The 20,540-nt window shown below is 38.9% G+C and overlaps 1 protein-coding gene across 3 annotated transcripts in view; it reads right to left on the bottom strand.

The window, feature by feature from the left end:
- CCDC88C (coiled-coil domain containing 88C) overlaps window positions 1-20,540 on the bottom strand; it is a 100,456-nt gene that overhangs the window by 28,721 nt on the left and 51,195 nt on the right. For 2 of the 3 annotated variants that reach the window (XM_030481777.1, XM_030481779.1), the window contains exons 5-13: window positions 18,558-18,616; window positions 16,818-16,901; window positions 15,313-15,453; window positions 14,483-14,667; window positions 13,828-13,909; window positions 13,222-13,380; window positions 7,114-7,260; window positions 5,559-5,703; window positions 2,614-2,795 (exon numbers count right to left, since the gene is read on the bottom strand). In XM_030481777.1, the coding sequence (XP_030337637.1) occupies window positions 2,614-2,795; window positions 5,559-5,703; window positions 7,114-7,260; window positions 13,222-13,380; window positions 13,828-13,909; window positions 14,483-14,667; window positions 15,313-15,453; window positions 16,818-16,901; window positions 18,558-18,616 (1,184 nt within the window). Of the gene's footprint in view, window positions 1-2,613; window positions 2,796-5,558; window positions 5,704-7,113; window positions 7,261-13,221; window positions 13,381-13,827; window positions 13,910-14,482; window positions 14,668-15,312; window positions 15,454-16,817; window positions 16,902-18,390; window positions 18,436-18,557; window positions 18,617-20,540 lie in introns of those variants that run through there. The other variant, XM_030481778.1, reaches the window with a different exon arrangement.

The following is a 20,540-nucleotide window of genomic DNA, read 5'->3' as shown; positions in this document are numbered from 1 at the left end:
AACAAGCAGGGGCTGCCCAGATTTGAGATCAGAAGGACTTAAAAGCTAGAAATGTAACCATGTTAAGGTTCATTGGTCTCAAAGGAGCTGTTCAGAGAAAGCTGGAACAAACTTGGTAGCTCAGCAATATCTGGTCTTCATTAGCACCTCACAGAAAAAACTGGAGGCAAGTAAGAAACTACTGTTCACAGCTTGTTTCAGTCCAAGAAGTCAGGAATGCAAAGAATACAGACAGGTACTTGGGCTGCTTCTACTTCACTGTGCCTGAAAAGAGGGTTTTCTATTATTAGGTCCTCTGAAAACCTTGCAAGAATGGAAAAAAAGATGTACGTGACTTTTCCTTCATGTTATCTCCTTTGTACTACCTGAATAATACTATTCTGGCTACAGGACCCTTCCAAGCACTATATAAAGCAGATAGCCAAGCATACTCAAACAGCAATTTTTGGAAGTCTCAGACACTGGATGAAATCTGGATGTTAAACAACTTCCAGGAGGCAAGATTTTACTATGGGTATCTCAAGAAAGTTAGAAAAAACCCACAGGCTCACAACATTTGAGGCAAAATACTTCTTTATCTCATCTTGTGACTCTATATGTGCTTATCTTTTAACAGTCCTTAGAAACTGTCGCCCTCTCCTCTGCCTACTGTAGTAAACATTCTGCAATGAATCAGAGCTACTTCCCCTATTATCCCCTTTCCCCTAGCACAACTCTCTGTGGACATGCATACCCTCTAATTAAGTGGATACATGTGCGAGAGAAATACAAAAACACGTTAGAGAAAGAGAAGATTAAAAGAAAATTCAAACACCTCAAATCAAGACTATGTTACACATCATGCATCAGGTCTCTGTACACTGAAAGACAACTGCGTGTCTTGCACAGACTACAGAGTGCTGTCTACTAGCTTTTTTCCTCCCAAAACTTCCCTGAACAGGAGGTGAAGTCCATCAACAGCTTGACCAGCCTGTGGTATTCAGTCAACAGCTCCCATCATATTCTGTGTTCTCTGGTGAAGAGTTCATGTATTTCCATTGCTCTTAATAGTAGTATTTTTGCCTGCCATTTTTTTCCCCCTCATTGATCTGATACATACAGTGCCCCGCTTTCACCATTCAGCTATTCCCCACTACTGGTTTTTGCTTTATTTAACTACCAGACCTGTAGGTGACCCCACCCTGTCAATGCATTCAACATCATCAAAAACATCAGACTAATTCTGGAATCACAACTGTTGGCACCAATACAGTGCCATAACAAGAGCTACCCACAGGAATCTGCCTGGGGCAAAGCCAAAGGTTGACCACAGTTGTTCAAGTGCCTTAAATTGCTGTACACCACAGGTATCTGCTGACTGCTTTATATGCCTTGATCTCAAACTTTAAGCATGTAAATTAGAGCTGGAGTGAATTACTCATAAAAGGTCATAAATGGGAGTATGGAAAGAAAAGTACAGTGAACTGAATATTTGCAGTTTTCCTTGTTCACAGAAGAAAGCCAAGAAGCAGAACTGGTCTCTCAACTTGGCAAAAGACCTTCTCCAGAAGATGGAATGATCCAGTGATAGATATCAGTTCTCCTCAGCAGAGAAACTGGCACTTTGCTAGTTACAATCTGATAATCCATGATCAGCATTTCTTTCTCCCCTTGTCTTTTAAAGCATTCAGTTAGCCCATGAGCAGGCAAAAGAAGACCGAAATCTTTGTATCAGTGTCTCTCAAACAGAGATTATCGCAGTCATGGAAAAAGGAGAAATGAGCCTTATATTCTGGATAATTTCGCAAAGGTAGGAAGATGGAAAAAACTGACATGGAAATTTTTTATACTCCGACTAGCAAGCATTGTCTTTCCCCACCAGCACTTGGCTTAATTAATGAGAGTTCAGGATGCAAGTTACTAGCCAGAGAAAAACAAAGTAAGTCGTTAGAGGTAACTGAGCACTGTGCTTCACAAGGACAACCACTGAGCTGGCATCTGAGCTAAATGTAATCATGGTTAATAATAGAGTGTAATACACGTGTATATATAAAAAATAAATCTAAAAAGTGATGATTTGCATGTTTGTTATAAAGTTTAAAAGAACACAGATCTTTGCAGAAAGACAACTTCTAATAGCCAAAATAACAAGACAAAGAGGAAGAGCTGATCCAGACCTATGGACAGCAAACACAGACTTCTTTTAAAATATACTAACCTGAATTCACCTGTGTGATTTATTTCACTCACACGGAAATAATATTAAAACTTTCAAACACAATAGTTTAGTGTGGCCATGGTTTCCTTGTGTAGTAGTGAATACCATAAGATGACAAAAAGGGACACAATCAACGGTACAATCTGACAGGGGAAAATGAGCACTGAGAGATAGCCGTTATGAGACAGGAACAGTCACTTTTGCTTACAACGATGCACATAAGTAAGCAGTGAAGTAGAAGGCAACAGAATGCACTAATGTTAGAACGCAACTGAATAGATGGGCCCAAAAACATGCCCAGTCTTCTGGGGAACATGGGTGAATTCCCTGCAATCCCTTATCGTTCAGGAATGCCATAGAGCCCTGGGTACACTGTGCTTAAAAGCTGAAGAGCTCTGTTCCTGCAAGCAAATTACCTTTTTGCTAAGCTGTTGATTTTCCTTTTCCAGTTCCACAAACTTTAGGCTGCTCTCTCTGGAGGTCAAGGAGGCATCTCTCAACTCTTGGATTGTGTTCTGCAAGCTCTGATTATCCTTCTCTAGCTTTAGTATGCGACTTGAAGCACATTCATTCAACTCAAACACAAAGGACTTTCTGGCTGTTGAAACATGAGAATCAGAAGGTGAATTCAGAAACATCTCCCTTCCTAGGTCCTTAAGATTCACTTGTATGAAGATACTTGCAGTCAGATCCTTATAATTTCAGTTTACCTGCAAAGTAAACACTTTGTTAAACACAGAACCCATTATGACAGATAACAATTAGGACCTTTAATGAATAAGGAAGTATTTGAAGAGATAACCATCTTAAGTTACTTTCCTAACTCTTCTTAAAGTTGCCTTAACCAAGTTAGTAATGTGTTTAATGTTAGTAGCAAAATATACTTCGATACTCTTTCATAATTCCATCAGAGGAAATAAATTGAGGCAGAAAGTAAACCACTGTGACATGTTTGCTAGAACAGCAAGATGGTGCACTTCCAAAAGCTAGTGAAAACTTAGGTACTTGATCACATTTAGTCATGAAAATAAGAAACTTATGGAAGTGAGTTCTGATGCTTATCTTCACACCTACTTCATCAAGAATATGCTGAGTCAGGGAGGATATTTTACTATCTGGTAACCCAGGCACAGGACATTTATCAGAATGTTGATCCATGGCAGGGGAGTTGGAACTAGATGATCTTAAGGTCCTTTCCAACCCTAACTGTTCTATGATTTTATGACTCCAGAGAAGTGTCTGAAGTTGAAATCTCAGAACTAACAACATTTATGCAAGTTTTACAACAGAGATGTTATTTTACTCTAAATGTTTGTAGATCAAAAGTCCCACTATCTCTCAGCCTTAAATCCCAGCACCAAAGTCTCATTGCTCTGTTCATTTCTCTGCTCAGCAGCTGAAATAAGAGCAACCCTCTGTTTCACTTGGAATAATTGCTACCCTTCACCTCAAAACCACATTTCATATGAAATTGACTTTAAGATTGTCTTTAAGTCTCAGAAGATTATTCACTCCTGCTAAGTAATCAGCACTATTACATACAGCACGCTAAGTACTTTAGAACAGGCAGGTTTCTAAGCATGGTAAAAATCCTATTTGTCTCTTTTATGGAGCATCATCTGGAAAGTTTTGGTCAAATGAAGACTGGAATAGTAAACATTCACTAAATAATCCATTTGAGTTCTGTCCTGAAGCAAAGCCCATCTAAATTACTTTTTTCCATGCCTCTTTTTAATGATTTTAAATAAAATATTGCAAACTAGCAAACTGCTATCTGCCACCCCTGCAGACTCAACTTGAAATCCAGGAACAGGAGGTTTTCCGAAAGAGCTTTGCAGACTGACTGCATTTGTACAAACGGCAACATGCATTGAAATGGAACTTCTTAAAAAGAATTATTGTGAAAGTAGGACAGCACTTCTGTGAGCTAGTTTAATATTTCAAAGTTTAATGTTTTTAGTGCTTTTAAATCAGGCTTCCTTCACTAATTTTTTTTCCTACTGAATATAAATGGTTACTTATTTCTCAGTTCCTCTTACTCTGTTTTCTTTGGTTAATCAGAGAGATTCTGAAGCTCCAGTGCTGAAATGATAAGCAGTGATGGAATCTTTTTCTTCCTTTTTTTTTTATATCACGCTGTTGAGCAAATTTGGGAAGTTATGTTTGACAGAAATGAAGAAATAGGAAATAACAAAATAAAACTAGTATCCTTCTTTCTCTTACATGACTAGTGAAGTCAAATCAGGAAGAGAGCAAAACTTGCTATCTGAAACAAGCCCGAAAACTCCATAGTTTTACAATTTCCTGAAATACTCTTTAACAAAATTTGTAAGTTTTGAGAGAACTGTGTTTTTCCCCCCCACTGACTAATATAATAAGCAATATCTTTGATTATACATAAGGAAAAAGAGTGCCATTCCTTCCAGGCTAAGGTAAATCTGCTTTGCAAGATTATTAGTTAAAAGTAACAATTAATTAGCCATTAATGTTAATAAACAGAACTCAGATCCTAGACAGCAAGTAGATTTGGTGTCAGGCACACATTCAGTTATTCCACAGAACAAAGCTATTCTTCTAGACAGCTTTATTGAAAACTGAGCATCTGCTTATTCTAATTTACTCCTTTGTCTTCAAGTTAAACTACTCCTGGTATGCAAAGCCAAACATGCAAGTCTTACCAGAATCAGGTGAGTAATCAATAAAAGCTGCACATGGAACTGCACAAAATAGCTTACATTTCCCAAATTCCATTTTGCATTGTTATTTAGGCTGGTATTATAGACAGAATGAATGTTAGACACTGAAACCAATGCTAAAACCTAAGTAATGAAGGAAGCATTAGTTATGTTTTTGATAGTCATGGAAATCAAATCAACCATTCAAAAAAAATAATCAGCCAGTTATTTTAACTGTACACATTTTTCAGCATCTAGTAAAAATAAATGACTTCAGCATACACCACTTCCTGGGACTTAAAGACCAGCTAATTGTCTGTACTAATTGTACTAAAGAATACTAAAGATCACAGACTCCTCCCAGCCATTCAGTTAGAAATATCCAATGTGACATTTCTGCTGGGTCATTTACAAAGCTTCTTGTAAATTTTTATCATTTATGTAAAAGTCACTCTCTCAGTGACAAACAAAATAAAAGGAAAACATTTTAATGCTTTCAAAAGAAAGTGAAGGAAATAAAAAGGAATACATTTTAGAAATTCAAAAAAACTAAGTTCAAAATCAAGTGGCTGAATGAGGGAAGTTCTCAGGCTTTGACTCAAATTCTATTCCCATCTCAGTCAACCAAGGTGTCTACTCTGAAAGAGATCACAAACACAACAGCAGCTACCCCAGCTGGTACTTACTATCTGCAAGATCTGTGCTTTTAGACAGTTGTTCTAGTTCCCAGCCTAGGTGTGCAGATTCATTCATGCTCTGTTTCTGTGCAATCTCCAAGACCATGTTCTCCTCCAAAAGCTCTTCAATTCTCTTCTTGTCTGTGTCCCGGTCCTGTGCAAGACACGCATGAATGAAAAAGCATGTTCAGCTTATCCATAAGATTGTTCTGTCGGTTGAACTGCTACAACCACAGCACATGTAGAGGGTAGAAGAATCTCCCTAAACACTGTGTGCTTTTATACTGAAATACATGTACAGCATTAAATGTTTGCTGTTGCCTACCATACATGCCACGGAATGCAGTGCAGAGACACCCAACTGGCCCTGTAGGGTCAGCTCTGGTCCATGAAGCGCTTGGAGGGAGGCTGACTGGAGTGAGAACATACTGGGTGATGACAGGGCCAGTACAAGTCAGGGCTAGTAAGGCAGGCTGGATTCAAGCTGTCTCCGGAGCTAAGCTCTTCAAAAACACATAGCATCATGCACTGACACTGGAGGCTCTGCAGATATAACCTTGAATTCTACTGAGCTTCTTCAACTCATCACATTAAATTTGGATCCAGTCATATGGATCAGCAAGTAACATCTGCCTCATAACTTGGGTCTTAAAACATCCAGAAAACAGATCTAGAGAATGAATCTACAATTGCTTCTCATGACTACTTTGGCCATTTGCATTTGTGGGAGCTGAAATGGTGCCTCGGAGGGTCCCAAATTTTCAGAAAGTGTTACCCAAAAATTCATCAAGTCACCCAGAAAAGTATAATTCAAAATCACCAGCCATTTTGGAAAAGCTGGAGCATGACATGACCCTTATAATGCTCTGAATTAGTCATTAAACATAACTCCACACAGCACTCTCAAGATACTTGTTTCCAACAGGCCCTGTTGGAAACCCTATACTCTAAATCCACTAGAATTCAAAACACAGTGGGATAAGAGAACTGTTAAGTAAAATACAAAAGATGAAAATATTTGTTATTCCTAGTGGGATTATAAAATCCAATGTTGCTTTTTGTTTGTAGACAGTCTGCCACTTCCTGCGTTTCCTTCTCTATGAAGCCATGTCTGATTTACACAGAAATAAATTTGCGAATTTTGTGTCTTTTACAGCAGTAATGGATTCTTAAAAGTAACTGTAATGGCTGGGGCTTTTGTTTCCAACATGAAAGATCATTTATTACAGAAGATTTCATTTCTTATATTTAAGAGATTTCAACTTAACTGATAGATTTTAACACCTCCATTATCAATATGCATGAAAGCAATCTTTATTTTTAAATTGTGATATACCTTTCTGTATAAAATTAAATTCAGTCTTACAGTAAGCAGCATTGGCAATATTTACACTAACATTGTAATGTTTCAAGAATTCATGGACACAAAGTTCAATCTAAAGACCTCTTTAAAAGCACTGTGGATTTTTTTGCCTGTTTCCATTGGTTTCTGCAACACAAATCTGTGACCTAGCATAAAACCAGAAGTTCAAAACATTAGCATAATGAAAAAGAGAGGACATACCAGCTCTACATCATGAAGTTTGGATTTCAATTGCAAATTTTCCTTCTCTAATTCATGTAGTTTATCACCACGAGCTCTTGCCATAGTTAGCTGTTCTTCTAACATGGCCTTTGTTTCAATTAATATGATGTTGTCCTCTCTTAATTCCTAGGGAGAAAATGTAACAGTGTTAATATCTTTACATAAACTGACTTTTCAAAGACGAGGGGACTTTCATAAACTGACACTGCAACACACAAGAAAATCTTTTCATGTTTCTCTGTTTCATAAAGAAGTTTCTACTGGTATTTTAGTGGGAGATGATGATACTATGTTTAATTTTCTGTGAGTTGTGAATGCAAGGTAAATCTAATCTTTTTTATCCCCCTCTAAATTTTAGCTGTTTAATGGAGTTGGTTTTGCTTTATATGAGGCTAGATCAAAAGCTGCAGGGACTCAAGATACAGAAAATCAACTGAGTCCATATCCCTGTTTCAGTCCACTTACACGTAAATGTCTGTTTAATAAAGTTTCTTTATTTCATGAACAGAATTATAATTCACTTAAATGAAGTTGTTTTATACTTACCACTTAACACACACCCTGCCCCACCCCCAGTAAACACATGAGCATTAACTGCACATACCATGTTGCTTATCCATTACAGTTTCTGGATCTGTTTTTACTGAGTAAAAATTTAATCTATTATGCTGCTGTAGACACAGCATTAGAAACAAGTTAGTTATGCTGCACTCCAAATGTTCCTTTCAAAGCAACAAATGAAACTCCATGCATTCAAGAATCTTATCTCCGGAAACATGAAATGTCCAAAGCATAAAATCTGACCAGGTACTCTCAGTCATGTTTTAGACACATTTATTAAACTATGTCTCATTTCAAGTTACAATACCTCACTGCTAGCTTTTACTCCTCAGATAAGACTTGAGTCAGAGACAGAATTTTCTATGACAGGAACATGGCAGCATTTAAAAAAATTCAATGGATACAGGAAGGATTTTTGCCCAGAAAAGTTACAATGGGGCAAGCAGCAGCTAATTTGATTCTCTAAAGAAATCTTTTGTCTTTGCTTTACTCTCTCCTCTCCCCATCCTTTCCACTGCTCCAGTGAAATATGCAAAAATAGAATACATGCACACAAGCAGGACGAAATGATTATGGCTTGACAAGTTATTCCTGGATAACTGTCTTCAAAACGTGAAGTCTCTGCTGACATCAGAGTTCATGTCTGTTCTCTCAGACCACAAACATCTAAACCAAATGGATTCCTGAAAGATCACCAGGCATGAGCAAATCCCTTTCACTGCTTAGGCAGCAACTACCTTCTCATTTTTGGGAGTAGAATCAGCCTTAAGATGCCTCATGTGGCTCAGTTATTAAAAAGTAAAAAAAAAAAAAAAGGAGAAAAAAGATAGCTGTAAAGCACAAGTTAAAGAGTGTCTGATGACAGCCACTCCCCTTGCCTTTGGATACTACAGGGGGCCATGATTTAATAGCCTTATATAGCCAGTAATTTTTAGTTCCTTGCTGCATCTTGACTGTAGATGGCATAATATGGAAAGTCTACCTTACACCGTACCATACTGCCCTTGATTTCTCCGTGGGCCAGCTACCAGCTTGCAAAATAGGAGAGGAAATATTTCCCTACTACAGTACCATTAAAAGGACAACTATATGTTAGTGTTTGTAAAGTGGTTCAACTACCACAATTAAAACGTCTGAGTATGTAAGCAACTGAAACAATTATAATACTGAAACACTAATTTTACAGAACCAGCATTTTTGACCAAGTCTAACAGGGTCACTTGAGAGCAGGCAAACTAAAAAGGCTGACACTAAACTTATAACAGACCAGAGGAAGTACATGACAAAAATATACTGGGTGCCATGTAAGCTGCCAGAATACCTGTAATGAAAGAGCAGCATGACAAGAGTTTATTTTGCTAGATCATCACACTCAAACTGGACCACAGCCCTAAGAAGTAAGGTGGTGTTTGACCTCAAAAACATGGCCTCAGAATTATCCCCAAAATTGCCTACCAAGCAGGAACTTGTTATTTTAGTGTCTCATGAAGAGTCAAGCTATGTGCCAAGTAAATACACATATCCAGGCTCTGGTACAAACCACACATCACTGGGAGCTGCAATATGCAGAAGACTGAAGCACTTTCCCCTGAGCACACAGGAGAAGCGGACGTGTCAGTTCAAAGCAGTTCTGATGAAATCTTATATTAATAACCTGGTGGAAATGCCTGCTATAGCAAGGTCAACATTGCTCACTGGTGTGCCCGTGATTTGAGGTCATCTTAATATAGAAAAGTTCATATAATTTAAATAATTACTCCATGGGAGCTTTGTAGAATTACTTCTCAAGGACTGGAAGGTAAAGCTGCCCCAACTAGAACGTGTCAGCACTAACATCTCCCAGAAGTCACTGGAATGACATAGTTGACCTAAAAATGCATCTGGCTACAAATCACACCTGTTAGACAATCAGCAGGTAGTGGTCATGGGTGCTTCCACTGAAACTAAGATTTATTTTTTTCTTTAAGTAACAAACACACCAACATTATTTTCTAACTATGAGCTTATTTTTGAACTGACAGCAAATTAGCTGGCTTTGGGTTTATTTTTTTTTTAAATACACTGAATTTACTAGGCAAGGGATTAAAAAAACCCCTTTTGCTTTATATCACTTGAACAGTAATGGTTTAATATCCAACATATATAGTTCTGCTTTTGTAATTTCTAAAATAAATTACAAATTGTGGTTTGATCCTGTATCACTGTGCCTTGAAACAGCTTTAAGAATGTGCATTGTGTACTCATATGGTTACAATTAACTCTGGGGGTAAGTGGTTGCACAATCAGGGTGTGTTGCTACTGGAAAACGTTTTAAGAAACTAAAGTAGTAATCAGATTGTTTAAATCTGAAATGAGAGAATTTGCACAAGCATTCAAACCTAGTTATTAAACAGAGTTCAAACCTCTCCCTTCTGGCAGTTCGGAAGCTGCCCCTGCTGAGCCGTAACAGTGTTAACATCTTGTGACAACCAAACATTGCCTTGGACAGCTATATGAAAACATACAAGAGCTGCTTTTGCTTTTTTTAACATTCATATAAATTCCTCCCGTCATCCTGCATGGAAATGTGATTGCGGTGAGAATGAGGAAGAATGGGCAAGGCAGACTCTCTGGCCTCAGAAAATAACCTCATCTCCTGGAGCACCACAACATTAAACGGAGAGGAATGCTGGAGGGAAGCTTCACATTGGAGAGAAGCACCTCCTTGGAGGAAGCTCTGCATTAAGCCTGCTCCTCCACATTCACACTTATGACCTCATTAAGCTACCCCAGCAGGAAGGACTCCAGAGCATATTCATCTTCAGGTTCCTTGAATGATGGTCAAACTAAAATGTCATTTCTGAACGCTTCGTCAAGACATACAGAAAAGGAAACAATACACATGCCTAAATGTGTTATGTTCATATAGAGAATTGCTCCTTTTGCACTCCTTCTGCAATGACTCCTTAAACCTCTTCCCACCACCACTGTTGATTTGTACTATGTGCTTTCAGAAACTACTTGTAAGCTTGCTCACAATTCCTAAAGTTTGTCATGGTATTGTACATGGAGCACATTCCGTATTTTTTGCTCAAACTAGCAAATGTCTATGTGAACTACAAGAAGGAAAAGATTTTTAAGTGCTCATTTAATAGCTTTCTGCATTGATGTATGAAGGTAAACCCACTTTTTTCTTCTTACTTACCGATTTGGCACCTCTTATTAACAACCCTGTCAAGACACTATGAGCCCCAAGGTATCACGTTACCATAGAAAAGTAGCTTACGCTGTATTTTATGCACCTACATTTTCATTGCTGTGCCTCTATAAGATTTGTTCAGGTTTTAAGACTTAGAGCGTAGGAAGCCAGCTGCAATCAGTAAATGCTATGAGATGAATCAGCACTGTACTGTCTAGTAGTAAAAATTTCTACCATGTTAAATTCCTGCACAAATCTTACAACTTGGAATTGTAAGCCAAACAGCGGGAGGAATCTGAGCAGACATGGAACTGACTCCAGCCATTAAGCCTTCTTCTGAATGGGCAGCGGACTTGAGACAGGTAAGACAGAAAACCGAGGGACCACGGAAAGCTGGATACTGGCTACTGCGCACAGCCTTTGTGCTACTCCATGACCATAAAAAAATGTTGAATAGCACCCTGTGGAATCCTCTGAATGTATCAGCATGAAACCAGCGGAGTTTGCCTGATGCTGCCACTGCTCAACACTGGCAGTCCATGGCTGTATCAAGATTCGATCAATGATGGAAGAGGGAGTGGTGAGAATGTGAAACTCTCTGGCTATTCTAGACCACACGGCAGCCTGCAAACAGCTGTGCAACCCTGCTGCCTATTAGAAGAGCTCAGCCCCTACAGCATCAACAATGTTTGCTGCAGGCCACATTGTGGCCCACCATTGGAGTAGCGCCATATCAAGGGGAAATATTCTTTGTCCCACTACTGTATTGCAGGGAGATATCCTTGGAGAGCCAGCACTTATCTCTGATGCTCAATACTTTCACCAAAAACTGACAGGGTTGAAGAGGAAGTGAGGAAAGTTGGAACAAATTTGAAACTGAAGTGGAGGTTTCTTTACTGAGTAGTATGTTAAGCAAGATAAGCATGCAGACAGCACAGCAGGAAACTGCCAGCTCTAGGACAAGCAAGGAGGCCAAGAACTCAAAACCAGAAATAGCTACTCCCTTGATCTCAGATGAAGACAAGACAAAGAACTCCTCTCCTAGCTCTGGCTAAATTATCTGAGCAGAGGTAGAAGCTAAGTGACTCCAGTGCCCAATAAAAAGGTAAATGCCAGGATGCCACAGTGATAGCTAGTGTGCCAGGTTAACGCACGACTGATTTGTCAGCTTGAGGGAGGAAAACAGAGCTTCATACTTCCTAATGTAAACCAGGAATTACTGAGAGGGAAGACAGGCTTTTGTAGTCTATCAGTACATTTAATACCCATGCATTTTAGTGAATCTATTCAGAAGAAGCAGCAGCTAGCTGGCCCCTTAGGTTAGAGAGGTGGGGGAAAAATCGCTTACAAAGAGTTTATAGAGCAGAAATAAGGTCTGTGTTCTGGGCCAGAGGCCTGGCAAATGAGAGTTACAACATCATTTTGTACCTCAGACCTGGGATTTTATTTAATTATAGTGAGACTGTCAATTACTGAACCTCCATGTGTTCACCTAGTCTGGATATTTATTTGACTTTGGCTGAAGTGTATGTGAATTATTGGGAATTTAGGTGAGAATGGCTCAAAGAACTGAAAGGATGGAAAAATGACAGCAATCTGGCCTAAATCTAAGGTCAGCCATGCTGTGAGCAATGAGTTGGTCTAGATGATCTGCAAGGTCCTTTTCAGTCTAAGTTAATTAATGATTCCAGGATGGGCATAGCTGCAAGTGACTAAGCTGAGTAACTGGCATTACTACTGGATCAAAGCTATACATTGCTCATTGATATACCCTACTCAGGGCACTAGGGAGGATCCAGATTTTCTTTCCTTTATACTACAAGCAACAGCTGTAAGAAAGGGGTGTCTAGAATTTGTCATCTAGGTCATGCTTAAAAACACCCAGACACTTTTACAACAGTTGCATCTGCTATGAATCCCTAAGGATAAATGCCAACACATTCATTTAGCTACTTTATATATTAAATTTAAAATGTTGGTCAAAGGAACAACTCTGGAACACAGGGATTTTACCTAAGAGCAAATTTTCAAGGCTAGACTAAAGGTTTGGATTCTCTAGAAGCAGCACCCAGAAAGGTCTGTCCTGTTTAGCCACATAATGCTGAAGCACACAGCGTTTATTAAAACTAATGGGTATTTATTTTTATTGTGTGCACCAAGTCTTTCTTGCCACTGAAAGAAGTTGCAATGTTGCTAAATCAATAACTATAGCGTATGTTAGGAAATTTCTACTTGCTCTGATGTTTTGCTACAGTCAGTTCAATGACAAATGATGCATGGACTGGTAACACAACCAAAGCCAAACATTAAGGATTACTCAGCAAATCTTCCCCCCCGTTTTCACTTGCCTCCATGCGAGCTTTGTAAAAGTCCACATCATGAAGTTTCTCTTTGCACCGAACAAGTTCCATCTCAAGTCTCTCCACACGGTTTGCCCTTTCTCTGAGAGAGTCAAGTTCATCTCTGTATGCTCGGGCAGAGCGAGCATCTGAGGCCAGGTGGATATTCTGTGAGGAGTGAGGAAGAAGTAGGGAGAAAAAATCTTAGTTAATACTTTGAAGCATGTTCTTTAAAGCGTATTTTTATTTATTTATTACTTTAAGCGTAAGCAAACAGCATTCGCCTGCTTCAGGAGTAAGAGAATTCTACTAGCTAGCAAAAATTCTCTACAAGACACAGAGGTTCTTCAGGCTGTTGGGACTGTGACATTTCTAATGCCTAATGCTGCATAAGCTTCAGGCATCACTAGGCTATTTGCAAGCTTAACAGATGAGACTGCTCTGAACAGGTAAGTGGAAAGGGTAGCATTGCTATGCCATAGCCATAATCATCAAACAGCTTGCTGGAGTAACTTTCTTCATCAAAAAACAGGCATAGTAATACTTTTAGCCTCACACGGAAAAAGCCTTTTTTTAAATAGGGAAGACTGTCACAGTAAAATGAGCCCATCTTACCTCTTGTTTTATTTTTTGCAGCTCTAGTGTGAGCTGCTCGACTTCATGTTTTGAATCTACAAGCTGCTCAGACTTCTCTTCCCTGAAAAGGATTAGAAAAATCTTAGTAAGAATTTCACCCCTCCGTGAAGCAATATTGATTATCTGGACACTGCTGGGAATCTGGAAAGGAAGATAGAAATTTCCTATATTTCGAACATAAAGTCTCTTTGTCATGACAGCTTCATAAAAGCAAGGGATTTTTCTCGTGATATACATATCATAGATCTGAGTTTACAACTATTTTTTTAGTAAGTACCTCTGTTTAAATCTCATTGGTGCTACTGCTGCCATAGCCAGCTTCAATGGCTTCTGCACTTCCCACCGATAATTAAAAAGTGCAGCCAGTAGTTGGCATTTTGAAGAGGGGAAGAGAGATGAGACACAAAAAGAAAAATCAACTAGCCATCACTCTGTACTTAAAAAACAATTAAGAAAGAAGAAAGATGGAACACCCATACTAGCTTCCTACTGCTATGAATAAAAATTTGAAAGTTGTGATTCTGAGAGCTCCCATGGAGGTCAGTATATTGAAGGGGACAGGCACCTGCATTTTCAAGATGCTCAAGACTTAATATACAAGTCTCTCTAGAAGCACAAATCACGGGTGACTCACAGCTCCTGCCGGATTCTTCTCAGTTTAGCCTTCGTGTCTGCTAGCTCAACTGCAAGGTGCTGCTTGTCTTCATTAGAAAGAGGGTTGGCTGGGTTTGGTGAAGAATCTGGGCTTGGTACTTTCAATGGACTTGGTGGTTGCTGAGACTGCAGATAATCTCTCTCTTGAGTGAGATCTACAATGACCTAGAAATAGAGAGAAGCATGCAGTGTCAAGAGATAAATACTGTAATTCTAAATAGTTTTTAAAGTATCTAAAAATTATTTATAAATGTAGAAAATTATTAGCCTGGCAGTATACAGCATTCAAGTGATAGCCAGGAGGGAAGGTTACAAAGAGGAGGAAAGGATCTCCACTATGTTCAGACCACTTAAAAGAAATTTCCCCTTCCAATGCTCAAAATAAGCAGCTGCTTGGAGAATTCATAAAAACCTATAGCAACTAACAGTTTTAACTAACACAGTCACGGTCAAAAGCATGACAGAAAATTAACAGGTTAAAGAAAGCGAGAAGCTTCCTCCAGAGATCTGAAGGGAAAGGAACTAATGAGTCAGCAACAGGTAGGACCATCTTTACATAGAAAAAAACCCCCTAAAGACCACACTGGAACCCATGAGGGCAGTAGTTACCAATGGAGAGACAGGTATGTAGTCACTCAAAAATGAATGATTGAGCAATGAAACAGTGAAAAATCTTTCTACAGATTTTCAGAGGTGTAGTAGAAAGGTGCAGAAGAAATAGAAATCCAATGCACAAACAAGACAAGAGAAGGAATGGAGCCTGCATCTGCTGCTTCACATGAGCTCAATATGGGAGAGAAGTCATCATACTTCTGTGCATTCATCTCTCTCATCAATGAGCCTCTTAAGGTGGAAAACCATATTCCTGGAGAGAGACTCTAGTTCTTCTGGGGCCATATCTGGGAGCTCCAGCCACTGCAAGTCGAAGACATTCTCCTGGTTGTGAGTCACCTAGGAACAGAAACAAAGTCTTTGCACTGGCTGATTTGTAAATTGGTTTGCTGTATATGCTGCATCCCCCAGGTTCTTCTACTGATCAATTAGAAAAAACATATCACATTTCACCAAAATCAAGTTGCAAATAACAAAAACGACCACCTTAATTGTAACACTACCCACCCATTTTTGGTATTTAGATTTTTTAATAATTAAGGCTGATTTTTAAAAGTGATCAGATACATATTATGATCAACAGCGTGTGTGCTTGCACATTACAAGTATGCAAATGTCTTGCTGAAAGCACTGAGGTGGTCACCACATGGATTTGAAAGGGCTGACCGCACACCGTACAGTTAGGCTGGTGTCTCATGAGAAGCCCTTTGAACACTGAAGCCCTACTTTCAGTGAATTTGCAACTCACAGCTGATAGAGCTGGAAGGAGCTGCATTTAGCAGAAATGTCTCTGGTTACTGCTTCCAGCGTACCTTTCAACTGCAGTCTTACCCAAACTGATTTTCTCTAAATGGTTTAGCAGAAATGTCACGCAAGTCTCTCAAGCTCAGTTAAAGACTGTTCCTGCTTCTGTCATAACCATGTGCTTATTTCGTCGTGATTTTATTTTCTTAAAGCAGAAATATTTTGTTAAGTATTAAGAAAAAAGTTCCTATATTAGACTTTCACCTTTTGTTCCTCAAACCTGAGCATACTGAGCTTTCTACACTTACATACACTGACACCCAGCCACAGCCTGTGCCGGTTGCTAGTGAGACACACCCAGCAGGGCCTGTTTCTGCATGGCTCTCCTTTGGGTCTCCAACACAAGTGGCTCCTAACGCCTACCTGTATTCCTTCCCTCTACAGAAACATCACAAGCCCAAGAATACTTGACATTGGATCAAACTTCTCTTTAAAAACAGAGTATATGTCCAATTCCAGCTGCAGAGTACGCTTCTCAAGACCATCTGAGCTTGGAGGCCACTATCCAAAGCAAGTCACTGAGGAGCCTGTGTCTCACCTACTACAGGACTTGGAGATAAAGTGCTTACACCATTGCTGCAAGGGGCACTGCAGCTCCTAAGTCATATATGTTTTTTGGAAATATTACACATGTATCCTTAAAACAATTACATATCCTATAACTGGCAAGAAAGGCATTTACCACTGCATCTCTCAAAAAGACCACTGAGACAAGTAATGTTCCCATTGCCTTTAATTTTCATCTTACAATCTCATTGTGGTAGAACATTGTCTTTTTTTCATGAAGTTCCTGAATCCATTATGAAATTCCAAGCATTAATATTTCATAGCAAAATAAAAAAGTTACATCAAGGAAGGGAGAGAGAAAAAGTCAGAACAAACAATACTGAAAGTCCCACCTCCTGAATGTGTGACACTATGGCAGCTTGGGTTTCAATATCCAGTTGTTTTATTCTTTCAATAAACTCTTCTTTTCTTTCACACTGTTAGAAGAAAACAACACACCCTGAAACAGTGTAACATATCCTAAAACTTATTACACCATTTCTTTTCAACTAACTAACTAACTAAATGAATAAATAAATTCAAAAACTCCCCACATGGCTAATGACAAAATTTTTAAGATCTACACTCCATCACACCAGAAGGTATAACACTTTATTGCTCCATATGGAGCATGAACCGAATCATGCATTAAATTAAACTTTCTACCATCAGTACAATTACGGCTAAGTTAAATAGCTGGGTTTGCTCTTTAAAAACAAGTTCAACATGCAGTGAGATCAAGAGGCAGGGCAACAGTGGGAAGAAATCATCACAGCTTCATTAATGGAGCTGCACAAGCATAAACCTATATTTATGTTGCTTCATTTAACCCGTCTGCTTTGGTGTTTTCATTTTTCTTGGTTTTGGCAATGAAAAGAGATGCATCACTTCAGATACTATTCTAATCTATGCATAATGTTGCTTGTTGGACTAAATCAACATGTGCTTTAGATAAGAAATGGGACTGAGAAACATTCTGGATAAAAATGACTTTCAGATTAGCAGATTTTAGTAAATCTTTTACTTAAGGCAGACATCTGCTATCTGTACACCTGTGATTGTACACTAACAACATTATTCCCTTCTTGTAACAACTCTGCATTGTGAAGAACTTAAGCATTGCTTAAAGTTCTTTTAAACTCATTTACAGTGCCCTTTTGGGGCCTGGTTCTGAGTCTCAACCATTCCTTCCACTGGGAAGAACTCATTCCCATAAACAGGGACTGAGGATGCACAGCAGCTTGCTAAATCAGACCTTTATTCTTTGTGCTGCAATGCAACAGGGAGATAGTTCAGAGCAATCATATTTAGACAGCTTTACCCTGACATAAGTGACTTGACATAGCTGAGCAGGGTAAGTGTCCTAAGGCATGACAAAAAACACTAGACGGACTTACAAACAAGGACAGTCGTAAGCAAAGGCAAGCCTGCAACTATCCATTGTTTACCACCACAGAGGTCTGGTGGGCAGAACACTGACTTCTTTATCTGGTAACTGTCATGCATTTCTGTGGAGTTTCCCATCTACATTGCCTGTCTCTTTATTTTAACAAATGCTGTGTAAAAATCCCCTCATGAATATACAAAGTATCTATTCATTTCAGATTTTCTACACATAATATTCAATCAAAAGATTATGCAAATAAAATCAGCATTCATTAAACAAATGTTTAGACTGTTAGCTCATCTATTTGTTTGGCACTAATACGCACTGTCCAATCCGTATTTTAAAACAGTAAGAAAATAAACCAATGACAATCTCGATATCAAGACCACTGTTCAAAGCTTATTTCTTCCCACTTTGTTATCAAAGTGGACTACTTAGTTGCAAGACTACATATCCCATGGCTGATAAAGCACTGCCAATAAATTAAGGCTACTGCTATCACAAAGGGTGCTTCCTTTCCCTGCATTTCTTTCATTCACCTATTGGTCTTCTCACAATTTCAGCTCACGAGCTGTCTTGAGCTGGAGGCTTGTTCATACAGCACTGATCTTTGGGTAGATTTTCTCAGTCCAGAAAAAATAAGAGGTTCAAAAAAAAAAAAAAAAAAGAAGAAATCTTATTTTTCAAGCCTTTAATGAATGTTCACCTGCACAGCACATCCCAGAACCAACAACAGCAGCTTCTTAATTTCATCCATGCTTTTACCTAGAGAGGAAAAAAGGGAATCAGTGTGTATGTACAACAAGTTTAGTACTTGCAAAATACTCCAAAATATCCACCTGAAAAGAGAAATAAGACCTTTGAACAAGTGCCTGAACAATAAAATAAGTATGTGCTCATTATAACATTACCCTGCTTTCCATGTAAGAATACAATTTTTATGGATTGGTTTAAAATCCCAAATCCAGCAGGACTTTTTTTCCCCTCCATTTAGTATCCTCACCCACATTTTCTGAGGTTTTTCTGGTCAATGCGGGGGGGGGGGAGGAGGAGGGGGGAGAATGAAAAAACAAAACAAAACAAAATAACCAAAAAAAGAAAACACAACAAAAAAAAACCCCCACCAAAACCAAAACAACCCTCAACAAACCAACTTTTAAATAGTTCAACACACATGCCTAGTGCTTGTCCCTTGTTTTGTGATTAACAAGGGTGCAAAAAAGCCTACCAAACCACCACCACCACGATGCCAAAACAAAACAAAAACACCCTGGGCAGAAGCAAAGGACGGTTACTTTCAAAGAAATAACTTGTCCTAAAATCTCTGTCTGTAAAATAGTTGCCACTCAGATTTCCCAAAGCTGAATGACATTCTGTGCACATAAACTCTCTTTGAAAGATGTTTTAGCAAATAAATTCTGCCTCTGTTCTGCATCAAAGCCTGTCCACACTTTGAAGCAGAAACCTCATGTGCTAAAAGGAATGAAAAATGAGTGATGTAGAGGGGAGAATATGCAGCTAACCATATGCTCAGGGAGCCATGCCGAGAGGAGACACATGCAGGTTGTTACTGCAGGGAACCCTGCTGCGACCAACAGCCCTGCAGGCTGCCTCCAAAGGCTAGGAGAGAGAAAGCCGTGCAAGGGGAACTGGTGCAGCTTTGAACCAACTTGTTTCAACAAAATTAATGTGGGGATTGTTGGGTGGTAAAGAGAATTATGTTTATCAAAGTTAGATAAAGGAAGATGGAAGGCAAGGACCTTCAATGAGGAAATAAAAAATCATTATGGAGTTAGGTTCAGGAAAAGCCTGTCCTCATCCACACTGAGGGAGAAGATGGAGAGAGAAACAGGCCATGCAGTTTTCTCTCATCCCTATCCATGTGCATGCTCCCTCACACAGAATATACAACTGTGGGATAAATGCTTTCATTTTATACCCTGTTTTACTTGAATGTTCAATTGCTCCTGTCACTAAATAGACAATAATTTCTGAGTGCAACTGTGTTGCTCCACTAAACCCATGCCCTTGTAACACTACATTGGCAGAAAGTTAGAGGCATGTACAGGACCCAAGGCTGGGGAACTGGAGCTAAACTGACTCATGAGTTAAGCTGCCACAGGCCCCCCCAATGCACAAAGGCACACTGTCCTAAACTTCCACAGACGTTACTTCCATCCTCAGAACCTCGCAAGCCAGCAGAGTCACGTGCAGGCAACTTCGGAAATAACATGTTTTCCTATTTCCTGATTTTAGGGCACACAATTGCCCTAAACCAGTCTTTAAATGTACCTTAATTGTTGAATAATTTTTCAACGACATTTTTAAATGTTGATATTAGAATGTTTCACTAATGCTTTACAAAAATTATTGGTATACTGTACAAATCAACACCTAAGTCCCACAGCTTTAATCATTAAGATTTTGCAAGCAGAAATACTTCTCTTCTGCAGAGACAGACATATTTAAAACATGCTAGTTCACACTTCACCCTGTAAGTACAATATTGTTAATTTCCCTGCAGAATATTTGAAAACTGTTTTTGAAACATGGACAATCAATTCCTACTCTTTTCCCTTTATCTAGAAACATACATGGCTTGCTCTTTTCTGAAAATTACAATTTAATATATACATATATAACATTTCAGTCTGTAAGTCCTATAGTTCTGTATGATTCTGAATAACAC

This window comes from Strigops habroptila, chromosome 4 (assembly GCF_004027225.2).
Source record: "Strigops habroptila isolate Jane chromosome 4, bStrHab1.2.pri, whole genome shotgun sequence".
NCBI classification, from domain to species: domain Eukaryota; kingdom Metazoa; phylum Chordata; class Aves; order Psittaciformes; family Psittacidae; genus Strigops; species Strigops habroptila.
The sequence above is the reverse complement of the archived record's forward strand: the minus strand, read 5'-3'. Positions and strand labels throughout refer to the sequence as shown.